This window comes from Colius striatus, chromosome 6 (genome assembly GCF_028858725.1).
Source record: "Colius striatus isolate bColStr4 chromosome 6, bColStr4.1.hap1, whole genome shotgun sequence".
Classification (NCBI taxonomy): Eukaryota; Metazoa; Chordata; class Aves; order Coliiformes; family Coliidae; genus Colius; species Colius striatus.
The window spans coordinates 4137067-4151308 of record NC_084764.1 but is presented as its reverse complement, the minus strand read 5'-3'; the positions used below and the strand labels follow the sequence as shown (position 1 = coordinate 4151308).

General features: G+C 38.0%; 1 protein-coding gene across 10 annotated transcripts in view; it reads left to right on the top strand.

The window, feature by feature from the left end:
* Positions 1–14242, top strand: part of PCNX1 (pecanex 1) — an 89882-nt gene that overhangs the window by 28947 nt on the left and 46693 nt on the right. For 6 of the 10 annotated variants that reach the window (XM_061998892.1, XM_061998891.1, XM_061998889.1 and 3 more), the window contains 2 exons: positions 3436–3568; positions 8194–8378. The exons of 2 other annotated variants lie outside the window; for them this stretch is intronic. In XM_061998892.1, coding sequence (XP_061854876.1) covers positions 3436–3568; positions 8194–8378 — 318 coding nt within the window. The remainder of the gene's footprint in view (positions 1–3435; positions 3569–8193; positions 8379–14242) is intronic. 2 more of the 10 variants (XM_061998888.1, XM_061998893.1) reach the window with 2 other exon arrangements.

Here is a 14242-nt window from a genome sequence, read left to right as displayed (position 1 = left end):
AAATTTGGTGTATTGTAGTTGGGAATAGTTGTGGAAAGTTTCTGTTTGCTAAAAAAGTTGTCATTAGGTCTCCACCTCTTACTTTATTGATCTCTGGGATGTAGATGTGTATATTCCACTTGTGCACTTTGAACTTCAAACCTGATTTTTCTTTTCTTGAAAACAGGTAATGTTGGGGCTGAAATTCATATGATAACATGCAGAAAAAAAATGATACTTAAGTTTCTTAAGGTTGTGTTTTAACATGGAAGTTTAGAAACAAACAGAACAGGCTTTACAACAAAACTCCTTAAGCTGAATGGTTTGTCTTGCTTTACTGATTCACTTAAAAGTAAGCAGGAACAGTACAAGTATAACCTATGTTATCTCCTCCAGTTAGATCTAGATTTTATACATGAGCGTAGATGTTGGATCTTACCTTTCTGGAGTCTAGAATAAGTGGTTGCAAATTGCAGCATCAGAGAAGTGAGGGGTTGTCAAAAGATGCTTAAAACCCTACAAAACTGTTTCATGGGGATACTTATAAACTGTTCTCAGAGCATGATAGAGGATAACTCAGGAACTTTATCTTGCATCCTGCTGGTGAACTTATGAGCAGCCGTACTGCTCCTTCTTGTTAAAGACAAGTAGAAATACAAATAATAGTTACATTAATATATACCTTTCCATACTGATGGTTTTTTATTTAGTCCTGTGTGTTAAAATGAGTCATGTTTTTGTCTTTTTTTGCTTTAAAAAAAACCCAACGAACCAAAACCCAAACTAACTGATGTCTGACTTTGCTCAGTTTGGCTTTCCACTGTTCAAACACACAGTGATCCTTTCTGCTCAACGAGCTTTTTATAATTTCTTCTTCCTAGTTTCACCATGTAGCTTCTTGAGGTGGTGCATGTTAGCAGGCACAGAGCTTGTTGGGCTGAAAAGCTCTTTTCAAAAGAACTTACAGATTTGTTTAGTGGTCCTGAATGTCATCACCTGTGTTCAGGAAGTGTGCATGTAGGTGTGTATTGAACTAAAGTTTCAAGATAGATATAAAATCCCTTGGAAAGTTGGGTAGAAATCTACACCAAAATCTACTTTGATTTTTTTTTAAAGGTTGAAGTGAAATAATAAAGAGCTAGAAAATGGTAGGACTGTTTGCCTGTGTTGCTTTGAGTTTAATCCCCAAATACATATGATTCTGTCTTAATCTTCAAACATGTTGGTATCTCTCAGTGTGTGAAGTAGACTTGCTTTTAGTGATACCTTGGAGCTGTGTAGGAAGGACCTCTAGTGTTTCCATGATCTGGGCTTTAGTTATTGTATAGGGTGATGCTTAGTAGAGAAACAATGTGAAAAGAAAAGCAGGTATTGTCAATGTGAAGTATTCTACCTTGAACTGCACTTGAACATTGCTTTTGCTAAGTAGTTGCTAAGGTAATTAAGATGTTATGCTGATGTTTACTGTCTTAATGGTCATTAAGATGTTTTTACATTCCAGTTGAGACTAGTCTCTGTTCTTTATTTCCTGGTGCTTAACTATGACCTGATTAGCAGAAATGTGCAGAATTGCTTTTGCTTCTGAAGTCAGTGGAAGCTGTGTCAGAATATATGAGGTTTTATATGTTGATGGAGAAATTGAGCTTTACAAATTGCCACCCAAAAATAGTGGACAGTTTTGATCTCTTGTATGTTAACTTAATCCATCAGAAAAGAAGACAGGGCTCATGATGTCTTGTTTAGCGTGTTTTGTTTTCCCAATACCTGAAGCTTTACTATGTGGCCTTTATAGAACTCTGAAGAAATTAGGCTGTACATTTAAAACCAAGTATAAAGTTATATTTCTCTTCTGGCTTAATATATATTTCATTGTTGCTGATATATAGTGGCAAGGAAGTACCATCTGTTCATGCTTAGAATAAAAAAGTGAGGAAGAAAAGAGCAATCCCAGACTTCTGAAAATATAGGAAAGAACTGAGTTAAGGATGTCCCTACTTTTTGACATTTATGCTATTAAAATTATTCTGAATGTAACATTGGCCTTAAAGTAAAATCTTCAAGCAGCATCTTAGCTTTAAAGCAAATTACATATGGAAGTTTCATGTACAGTATTCAGCTGACAACCTGTGGGTTACCTGGGTGGAACGGACTCTCCTTACTTCTTGAGCCATGGTAGTAATACACAGCCTTAGCAAGTTTCTGTTCTGTATAGATCAGTGATAGATTCTTTGCTGGTAAGTTTTCAAAGCTTAATGACAGGAATGTTGTAACTTGAAATGTGCTCAAGGGAACATGAACTACTATGCCTGAGATCTTTCTGCCATGAAAAAGCATTGTTCCCTTACTGCTTTTTCGTTTGTGTTTTTTTTTTCTTGGATTGACACAGCCCATGGTATTCTCACTCTAGTAACAGGCTCCTTGGCTACCAAGTTGTGATTTCCACTTCAAGATTGTAATTCTCCTCTTACACTGATTTAATGTCAAGTTGTTATAGGGTTTTTTTTTTCCTACTCCTTCACTTGCCTGCCAAAACATATTTTCACTGTGACCCATTCATGTGAGCTCTCTTAGTGCCCTGCATTCAAATTGGTTAGTAGCTTCCTTGGTTCAAGAGGAAGACTGACATTGTAGACACAGCATGAAGCAGCTCAAATCCAGTTATTCAGACTGTGAGGCTTAGGGGGCACGGGTGGATTTGGGGGAATAATCTGTGGAAAAATCTTAGACTCCCTTGAATATATTCAAACTGTTTTTTACACTGTTGTTTGTAAGTGGACCAAACCTTTTTTCCTTTGCTAGGATGGGTGGTTTTGTTATTTCAGCTCCTCAAATGTGAAACCAAGAATGCATCCTCTCACTTAATCTTAACCTCCTGCTCCTCCAAATTGTATTGTAACTAGCCTAAAGTCAGCAACGTGTATCTCTTGGTGCTTGAGAGGAAAAAGAAGAAAGCAACTCCTTTGCCCCCTGAGGAGGTGTGATGACATTAACCTCAACCCTACCTATTTGGCAGAAATTGTAAAATTTAGAAGATGCTATTATGATGAGGAGTAGCAGACAACCTTCTTAGGTTGTCCTTTAGCTTCTCCTTTTATCTATTAGATCAGGGTGAGATCGGTTTATGTCTTTTCTTGCCCCGTGCAAGTGGAAGAGATTTGGGATATCCAACTTTTTTGGCAACCTGACTGTTTGGATCTGGGGGTTACAAAAACAAACATCAAGCTATATACTCAAGAACAGAGACACCCCAAACCTCCAACCACTCACATTTTTACTAATAATTGTGTGTTGTGATGCTGTCTTGAGGCAGATTATTTGAACAGTCAGTGCATAAGCTACTTCTGTTGTTTCAAGTTCATTAACTTGGGGAGGGTCAGGGGGAAGAAAGGAGTCTTAAGTTACTGTGTACGTAACTAGGATGGGTTCTTCTTTGACCTAAAGTCTGTCTTGATGCAGCAGCACAAGCCAGCGAGGAGACTGTCACATTTCGCCGTGAACGCAGCACATTTAGGCGTCAGGCAGTACGACGCCGGCACAATGCAGGGAGTAACCCTACCCCTCCTACATTGCTCATCGGATCACCCCTCAGGTAGGGTATCTAAATGTTCCACCATATTTAGCATGCATGTAGCAGACCACTTCTCCCTACACCCACCAGTGTTGCCAGAAAAGCACTTTTTACTTCCTTCCCCACCATAACCTCCTTGAGCTGTCACTGCATGTCACTGTGAGCTTGTTGAATTGTGCATGTATATGTGGCACTATTTTCCAGATGATCAGGATAGCCAGTCTCTAACATGTTATATTGGATTGATAACAAAATGAACTAATGCTAACAAACTTAGACTCAGTGTTTTTTTTAATCAAAACTCTAGAAACTTAGGAAAACACAAGCAAATCATATTCACCACTCCTCCTTTTGGTTTTCTTTAAGAAATCAAGCATTGGTGTCAAGTTCTGTAATTCCTTGGCATGCCTGTAGATAGTGAGAGATAAGCACAGCAACAAAGTGGAAGACTATTGAAAATAGGCAAATCATACATGCAAAAGTTCCAATTATAAAAAGTAAAGGGAACCAGTTGTATGAACATCCTGCAGCTTTTTGCAGCAAAATAGAAATAACAAAGTAATAGTGATATCTTTATTACAGAGTGCACAGTATTGCTCAGTATTGAATCCAATGGTTTGGCACTTTGCATGCCTTGGTGATGTTTAACTATATACCTGCGTGGTGGCTTGACCCTGCCTGGATGCCATGTGCCCACCACACCAGGGAGGGGAGAAAATAAGGATTCCTCGGTCTTCATTGGCCTATTTGTTAACAGTACTGAGCCTAGTGATACTTCACATACAGCAACTTTGGTCTGTCACTTTGAACAGTAGAAATGGCAGCCACATGAAGTTTTTAAACTTTCTTTTTAGGTCTCTCTTACAGTTATGGAGGAATACTTGTATATGTTGTGTATCCTTAATGATCTTCCTTTGTGGGCTAAGCTGTCTTTTAATAGGAGCAGTCTGCTTTTGTGTTTGAGGAATACTTGTATGAATTTAAGTGGAAAAAGCTATAGATACTCAGCAAACAGAAGGAAAATGCTTCACAATAAAGGACAGCAGAGAAGTGGTGCCACTTATGTGACACCAGTGAAATAATCAAGGACTAAGTTTCTAAATTTTCCTCAGGCAGGGACATTGCAAGAGTGGAACTTATAACAAATGAAGGATTGACTTCTGTTTTGCCACATCAAGAACTGAAACTGGTTAGATGTGTTTTTAGTAGCTAGTGCAGTATGTAGCAGGAGTTACTTTTGAGATGATTTTTCTTGTAAAGCTTCTGATCTTGCTGAATGTAGATGCTCAACTTCATGTTAGTGATTCACTTCATAGCAAGCGATGCTAAAACTTTGCATTCTCTTAGATCACTTTTGCTCTACTCTCCACTGCACTCACTCGCTTCTGATACTTCCCCTTTTTTTTTTTTTTTAGGAGTGATATAATGTTATATATTGGTTCCTAAGAGGCTGTGCAGACTAAATCAGAGCTTCTTAACTGTGCATTAGCCAGAATCATAGAATCATAGAATGGTAGGAGTTGGAAGGGACCTTTAGAGATCATCTAGTCTAACCCCCCTGCAGAAGCGGGTCCACCTAGATCAGGTCATACAGGAAAGCTGAGATTTCTTTCTCTTGGGCAGATAGAAAGTAGGGCAAATAAAGGACTCTCTTACTGAAGCTGACAGCTGCCACTGTTTCACATGCTAGTGCAGTCATTAAGGTCCCTGTTCCTTAATCTGGACTTAAGTGAGAGATCATGAGAATTGAACTCAGAGAATTGAACTAACTATTTTATCTTTTTCATCAGATAAAATACTCAAGGGTGAAAAAACAGAAGAAATATTATAAGATTTCCTCTCTGCATCTGCCAGCTATCTAAATTTGTTCCTTTCTAAACAAAGCCCACCCTCAACTGTGTACTCTCTGACATGACACACATGAACAACAATACTTGTATTGCAAGCACATTCAAATTGAATATTTAGTGAGGTTGCTTAGCTTAAAACATTGTTTGTGATGCTGAATGACTGTTGAATAAGTGTTCCTTGGAGAGGAGTTAACTTGCCTCCATCCAACCCGACACCAGAGTGCTTTCAGATTTGACATAAAATCCATTTGAACTATTAACGGTGGAATATATCTGAAAAATTGTGTTTATTATTGTCCTGGTTTCTAGATGAGTAGTCTGAAAAAGCTTTCTTTTATATGGGTCGCTTAACTGTAGTGTAAATTCTGTGTGTTGCTTGGAGAAAAAACCCTAAGAAAGAGTAAAAAATAAATCATACATAAAGGAAGAAATGTGAAGAAACACAGAGACTTTTACCCAGTTACCACCAAGGTCTTTTCAAAAGATCACTGCAAGAATACTGATATTAGTTGTATATGCTAGTGGTCAGGTCCCTTAGTCTAGTTCCTGATATTGCTAATCCATATGACTTCAGGTGTTAAACTGCTAACAGTATTAGAATTACTAATCTTCAGTTGCCCTGATGTTACTTATTCTTGCTAGCAAAACTTTAATCTCCTAATCTTTTAACTCTTGCATAAAACTGGATGTTGGGGGGATATTCCCTTAGAACCTGTTGAATTCCATCTGATTTTATTTCTTAAAGCTTCCTGTTCATTATCACAGCCACTTTTCACTTACCTCTGTGGAATGTTTAGTAAAAGAGACAATGGCTTTATATGTGGATGTGTTTGGCAATGGTAGACACTTGGATAAAACCTGGTCTGTTAAATTCTGCTGGTCTGGTGCTAAATCAGACATGAGTAGTTTGCCTGGTAATGTAAAACAACAGAAAAACCTAATCCTCAAAACCACAAAAAAACCCAACCACCTCTACTTTTATCCTGCCTAAAAGTCAACAGGATTTTGGGTACTTAAACCAGAAATACACATTGGCATCCTGTGTAGTTAATGGTGTATGCACATGTGTCTGGTACAAGATCATAAGTGACTGACTGAAGCAGAACTTACATTTATCTTTTGCATATCTGTGTTATCTGTTAATGTCAATATTTGGAAGTGGTTTTTTATTGTGACAGATATTGATAGCCATTGAAAGGGCAATTTTGTTTTGTACCTTTTGATTCGTAGCCACTAATTGAGGGAAAGCAGCATTGTTTTGGTCTTGCTGATAATTAAGGGAGACAAAGAAGGCTGGCATATCTGTGTGAGCTTCCTTAGGGCTTTTGTTGCCATGTAGCTTGCTGAGAGCCTTGTCTACAGGAGCAAAACACTGAATGTAAATTCCAGATTGAAATATGTTGGGATATGATAGTGATGAGTTGCAGGGGTTTTTTTACCGCAATGAGCTGTGTGCATGTCTGCTTTACATTGCATGAGCTTCACACCTATTCTTACACCCATATTTTGTTTTCCAATGGTGCTCTAACAAAAGAACTGAAAAGCAGGTATTCTATACAATACTGTTAGCACATCAGATGTAAGCCCTCAGCTGTTAGTAAGATCTTGCTTTTTCACTCATGAACTGTAGCATCACACTGTAAACAGTAAAATGTTAAAAGCAACAAGTGACTAAGATCCTTTTTCAGAAGACTATGGAAAATATCTTAAACATTGTCTTTAAAATATAAAATCTGGTACCTGTCTAAAAGGCAATTTGATCAAGTCACACAGCTAATGACTGTGTCATGTAACTTCTTTCAGTGCCCAAAATGATGGGTAATAAAAACACTGATCTTGCAAAGCAGATGTGATACACAAGTGTAAACATCTTGTATTTTGACACCTTGCCATGTTTGATATTAAACATGCTGTTAAAAACCACCTAACTTTATTAAATAGCCATATAGTTTTGCAATGAGAAAGTTGTGAAGAAGAGAACTAGAATTTTCAAGCATTCTCTATGTATTTGACTGTGAAGATGCACATTTCTCTGAAGTCTCACTTGGCTTTTAAATACTGTGTTTTGGTGCAGATACGTATCTGGCTATACAAGAATTTCTTCTGATTATATTTCTGAGTAACAAAGTTCTTGCTGTACTGTTAAAGTAGCTTCAAATTAGACTTAAACTTTTGCCAATTAATAATTTGTTTTAGGAATTCTTAGTAAGTTTAAAGAAATTCTGAATCCAGAGATTTCACTACAGGTGTCTAAAAGTTCTGTGCTAGTAAATAGATACTAACAAAGCTTAAAAGCATTTTTTTGTTACACTGCAGATTAATAGCAAGAAAGGTGATTTATGGTGACCAAAAAACCTCCCAAACAGCCAATTAAACAATCGATCGAGTCATAGCTCAATGAGCAAAATGGACCCTACTAACGTGAGACTGGCATAGTCACTATTGGAGGTAGGAGATACTTCAGGTTAGCCTAAAATTAGGCTAACCACCAGTAGTTTGCTTTTTCACCCACAGATTGAGACTTAGACCTGAAGGTGATTTGGGGAAATGCTAGAAAGCAATACTGCTTCTAAGTAGTAGGACAGGAAGTGTATCTCTAGATGACTGCTGTTAACTATTGTCCACTATTCTGTTATACAGAACTCGTGAGTTATCTTAACCCTAAAAAGTGGCTTCTTAAACGCTATACTACTACTACGTTTTTCCTCTTTAAGCTAAAAGCTCTTGTTTTGCTTCACTTCTAGCTCTTTTCCTCTTCTTCCTGGTAATGTGTCCCCAATCCGTGTTTTCTCGTAGCCTTCAAGATGGTCAGCAAGGCCAGCAGTCCTCCTGCCAGTGCAGAGTGCAGTCCCGCCCCCCTTCCCAGGCAGCTGTGCTCGGCGCTAGCGCCTCCTTGCTGGTGAGAAATGGGAGTGTCCACTTAGAAGCATCACATGCCACTGCATCTGCTGTAGGCGGTAGCAGTTTGCACGATGAACTTGGTATGCAGGCCTTATGTAACCTTGGTGACACGGACGTTGTAATGCGGCACACGCGGCGGTAATCACGCGGTGACAATTCAGCTAACCTGAGCTTTGTTTCTGAATCTTGTAGGTCCGTTTCTTAGCAGGGCCACATTGCTCATAAATCCCTTGTCTTTCACAGACACCTTTCCAGGCACTTTAACACAATGGGTTACCACTCTTTAGGATGCATTGATACAAGTAGTGATGGTGTGACAACTTTCGTGACTTGAACTATTTAATGTGTGTAACGCCTGAGTTTTCTTGCATCGTCACAGGTAGTTGAGCAGAGATTGAGACCATCTCTGGGCATCTTCTGGTTTATGTAAAAAATTCATTATGATCCCTAGGAATTCTTGATCTTGCTTTTTTTTAGATGAGTCTTGCTTACTGCTGTTCAAAAAAGAAACCCTCATGTGAATAAGAGTGCTTCACTTTTCATGTGCATCTTAATTTAGGAGCATGAGATTGGAAAAAAATCTGCACTCTTCCTTGCCTCAAATGTCATTTCTTGGAGCTTTATAGTGCCTCTTGCTTTTTCAGGGTCCATTTTATATAGTATTCTCAGCTGTTTAATAATTGTTATGCAGCTAATAAATTTGCCAGGGAGAGGAAAGTTAAGATGATCATAAGCAACTGATCTCCTGTGACACAATAATGCAGGGGCAGATAGGGAAAAATTCCTGGCAGGGATCTTTGCAGCTATCTATACATGGCCTGAATTACTTATGACTTCAGCATTAGTATGGAATTCTTCCTCAAATTAGTACAATGGGCGTCTTTAGAAATGACCATTATTAGTGACAGCATTTGGAGCAGCTGTCAGCCATAGTAACCTGAAAGTCCATGTTAGCTCAGAACAGTGACAAAACTCTTACTCTAGACCTTATTGTAACCCATTGCCAGAGATAAGTGAATTGTGATTCCACCAGTGGGGAAGCCCTTAAGAGTTGCTAGGCTGTTGGTACCCCTTTAAAGACATTTGGCTAATAAGTTGCCATTCTCCTGCAGCACAAGGAAGAATTGAATATAACCAAAACTGGAAACAACCTCAACATTCTCTGATATGTTTTATGAAACTTAACTACATACGTGCTAAACACATGCATCTATCTGATAATTTTTGGTTTCGATTCCGTGACTCTACTAGTTTCTAGGTAGAAACATTGAGACTTGTTACCTCAACACTTGTATGCGTCTTATTCCATGAAACTGTTTAATTTGGACTCTAGTTCTTGTTTGAAAAGCATACTGTTCTAATACAACTCTTGAAAAACTAACTCTGAATTCTAGGGATACTAGTTATATCTCTCCAGTTAGTGTGAAGACTTATAAACCAGCATTACTGTATTTGAAGGATTTGGTTTATCTTACCCAAAGTAATGCAAACAAGTTTTATAGAATTCAGGATTTAATACAAAATCTAGATAAGTTGAGTTATTTAAGAACTTATATTACAATGCTGTAGTAGAAATCCAAGTGGCCATTCATTGCACTTGGTGTGTATTGGAGTCTTCAGAAACTTCTATAGCTAAATTCTTCTGAAGTTTTGTCTGTATTGTGCTTACACATGCTTATATGTGCCTTTGGGAGACACAAAACTTTCAGGATCAGCTCAGTTAAAAATGATGATGTATGATAGGGATTTATTTCTGATTTGAAGCTCTGAGCATCTGTTCAGACACCTTCCATGACTGCAAGTTGCTATTATAGGCAAGATATGTTTTTGTTATTCCAGGGAAATTGAGTTCCCTGTTTATGTAGCAGACTCTTTGCGTGACAGATATTATCTTTCTTAAAGTAACATAGTTGGCAAAACAGTGCAAGCTTTCACATGCATGATTCCTTTCTCAGGCCTGACAAGAAGGGAGAATATCTTTCCTTGTGATTCCTCACATGGTTGGTTTGGGGTTTTTGTTGGTTGTTTGGGTTTTTGGTGGTTGTTTTAATCTGCAGTCAGGGGTGAACACTGCTCTGTTTTCTTTCAGGCTGTTGTTTTTGCCCTGATGTTGTGAGATTCCTTATAGTAAAAGATGATCCTGTTACTTGGGATTCTGATTGTGTGTGGTTTGGGAGTGGGGAAGGGTGATAGTTTGGATTTTTTTTCCTTTAATTTGGATTCTAATGCTAATCAAAGCAATGCAGGTGACATGACCAATTCTGTGTGATTGCTCAGGGAAGACAGAAGTGGAGACTGGGCAAAAGATATGGAAACAAAACCTGATTTACAGCAACTGGAAATATAAGGGACAAATGTAGCAGACGAGGTTATAGATCTGTCCAATGCATATAAGGATTTATTTGCTTACTGAAATGCTATTAGCATATTCCAGGTCTCCTGGAAGACAGAAAGAGTGTGTGTGTGTGTGTGTGTGTGTGTGTTAATTGACGTTACAAGCCCTTACATTTTGGACTCATGTTTTTGTGCACCAATACAGTATCTGCTTCTATGGGGGGTTTTTTTCCATTTATGTGTTAATGTCAAGCTGCAGCTCTTAATAAGACACAATTTAAATTTCTTTGCTTTAAAGATTCACATCTCTTAACTTGATTCTAGTGGCTTTATCTAATGAAGGCTATATAACACCTAGCCTCCATCCAGGCTGATGACTGTACAGTGATTCTTAACTAGGCATTGTCCTGAGAGTAAGACCAGAGATGCTTTGAGGCATTATCTTCAGTCTTCCAGGTTAGAAGTAGAAAGATTTTTATCAATTACGTTGCTGTTTTGTGAGGGGGAAGGAACTTGAAAGGATGGAAAAGGAGCTTTATGTTGAGCATTAAACATGAAATAAATCATAGGAGGAATGCAGGGCAGAAAGGAAAGATTGGTAGACCAAATGCTGTGATTATAGACAGGGTTAATATAATATGAATCCAGAAAGCTACAAAACACCTACCATGACTTAAGTGAACAATGATCTTCAGATACCAGTACTGACACCTTTTATTTTTACTAATACCTGATTCTTGAGACATGTAGACAATAGGTGGGATTATTCAGCCCTTGCAGGGAAGGCTGTAGGTGTTACATTTGTGAGCAGTTAGGAAGCCAGGTGCTGAGTTTGTAGAATAGACACCCGGTTTCTGAAACGGGTGAAATAACAGCCTTTTTTCCTTAGCTAGGTGAGATGTTTATTAGGAACTACTGTGCTTGTAGAGAGCACTGGGCACTTGGATATAATTACACTCCTGTGTTGAGCTTCTGGTTGTGTCACTTAGGTGCAAGTGATAATCTTCCTGCTTTGTCCAGGTGTTTTAGTTCATGAAGGCAGTTGGATGATCTCGAAACTCTAAACTTTTCTCTAAAGATAAAGATATATACTGTTTACTTGTGTGATGAAAACCAAATTAGAATCAATTCCTGCATATCTTTCTATAGTTAAGTAGATGGAATTTATTTGTGATGGATGGGGGAGTATTTTCAAAGGTAGAGGTAGAAAATGAATACACATTTCTCATTGTTCCTTGAAAATACCCCTGTTTGTGGAATTCTGTATGTTAGGTAAGTCAGTCTTTTGACAAACTTCATATGGAAATAAAAAATGAACCACTTTTAAGTGTTCTAACTGAAAACTTGTCTTCATGCTGCAACTGGAGGTGTAAAACTGACTTTTGGGCATGACAGCTGCTTGCACAATAGAGGGTATTCTAATTCTAATGACTTTGGTTTTGATGACTAGGATTTAAAGATACTGTCACAAGTGGCAGATGACTATACCTTTGATCTAATGATAGTGTAGACTTTAACATGTCACAAAGCTTTAGCAACATTCAGAACCAATTTTTGAGAGGTTTGAGACAATGTCATATCTATTAGATGGAAAACTGGGAAATGTGCTGAAGATACCATAGTTGAAGAAGCCATCAGAACACAAATTAGATCTTGATCCTCTTCAGTCTTCCACGTTTCATCTGTGTAAGCTCATCAGCCTGTTACTTTCATTGACTCTTGTTACTCTGGGAACACCAGTTCACAGTGTGAACTGTTGTGTAGTTGTCTGTGGAGATGGTGATGATTTTTTGCCTTTTGAAACTTGTTTCAAAGGAAATATATTCATCTTTTCCTCTGAATGTGTCAGAACAAAGATGTGTTTTGGATTTATGTGCCTAAGTATCAGTTACTTGGGTTTGGCTTTTTATAACCTGTTTTGGTTGTAGAACTCAGTATTGTTTGAGTTACTTGAGTTGCTAACACCTTGCAACTCTCCCTTTGTGGAGGGGGCATTTCTGTTTCCTATACAAACATGCATGATTTGTAAAATGAAGTTTTGAGTCTCCATTTGTTTACAAGTTGACAAAACTAGGGAGAGAGAAAAAAAAATTGTGAAGCTCCTTCAGTGTGATGCTACTAAAAAATATTTTGGAGAATGCTGTGGGAGAGCTAAGAACAGGAGGGAGAGAAAAACTCTAGCTGTATCCATAGGTATTGAGTCTTGTGAGCATTGGGATCTTTCATTAGAGTTCATGCTATGAGGCAGCTGCTGTTAACTCACATGGTTGAAAAAGTATTTAATTGATGGGAGGTCAGAGCTCAGCTGTAGACTCTCTGGTTACACCTTAAGGTTTGTGTCCTCGACAGCACTGTGAGTAGTTTTGTTACCTTTTTTTGAGTGGAGATTTTCCTGGAGAGCTTTTTGATTTGAAACAAACAAGCCCAACAAAACTGAAACCAAAAGAACAACTGAAAAGGGGGCTGCGACTTTGTTTTGTTGAGAAGCCATGCTTTTCCTGACAAAGAGCAGACTTCTCAATAAGAAGTCTAAATACTAGGGGAGTGTTTCACAAGTATGGCAAAACCTGAGTCCATTTGTGTAGTTTGTTAACAACTGGAACACAAAGTTCTATCTGTTCTGTCTACCAGCTCTCTATTAATTTGTAACACGAATACAAACAGACTCAAAGATGTGTGAGGCAACTGCAGATAATTTCTATATGTTAAATAGTTTCTATAGTTTGTCTTTCAGACATTTCATGAGTATAACAGTTCAGTAAACTTCTTTTGAAACTGTCTGATGTATTATCTCAGCCCAAGAGAAGGGAATGTATATCTTGCACGTAGTATATACTAATGTCTGTGACTACGGTGTCAGTAATTTAAAAGTTGGAAGGTTTAATTTCCAGGCTCTCAATTCTGTAGTACAGAAACGTGAGGAATTTACTGCAGACATCTTTGTAATTTCTAAGGTCTGGTTGCCCAGAAGATTTTCCCATAAGAGGTTATGTTAGAACCTGGAGTGTGTTATCTAATATCTTTGTGTTTGCTACAGAATTTTTTTTACTGACACAGTTGAGAGATCTTCCTGTGTAACTGAGGTTATTTCCTAGTTGTGGGGTGGAAGATTACAAATGTCTTGCACTAGCTTAAAATGTAAGACTTCATTAACAACTCTTACCTACCTTATGCATTAAAAACCAAAGCATATTTAACTGAAGCATGTCATTAAAATCACAACTGTTGAGGAGAACCCCTGACAAGAGAACTTTATACTTGCACTTCCTTACAAATGGCTGTAGCAGATATAATGACTATTGAGAGCATGCTCTTGTGTTAAATGAGCTTTATGCCTCCTGAGCTCTGTAGCTGACTGTCTTGTCAGAGTAGTTGTCTTAGCACATCTGTGGTATGGGTCTAGTTGGTTAGAGAGCAGAAAGCTTTATGAAGGTATTTTCAGCATACCAGTATTTTTCCTTAGTTTCACTGGTTTTAACAATCTGGTTCAAGGTTTTTAACGTTATGGCTTTCAAACATGTCTAAATCAAACTTGTCTGTGGATCTGAAGAGAAGTTGCATCAGGATCATAGTGTGTCTTCTCTATCAGAAGCAGATTATGTTCTCACAG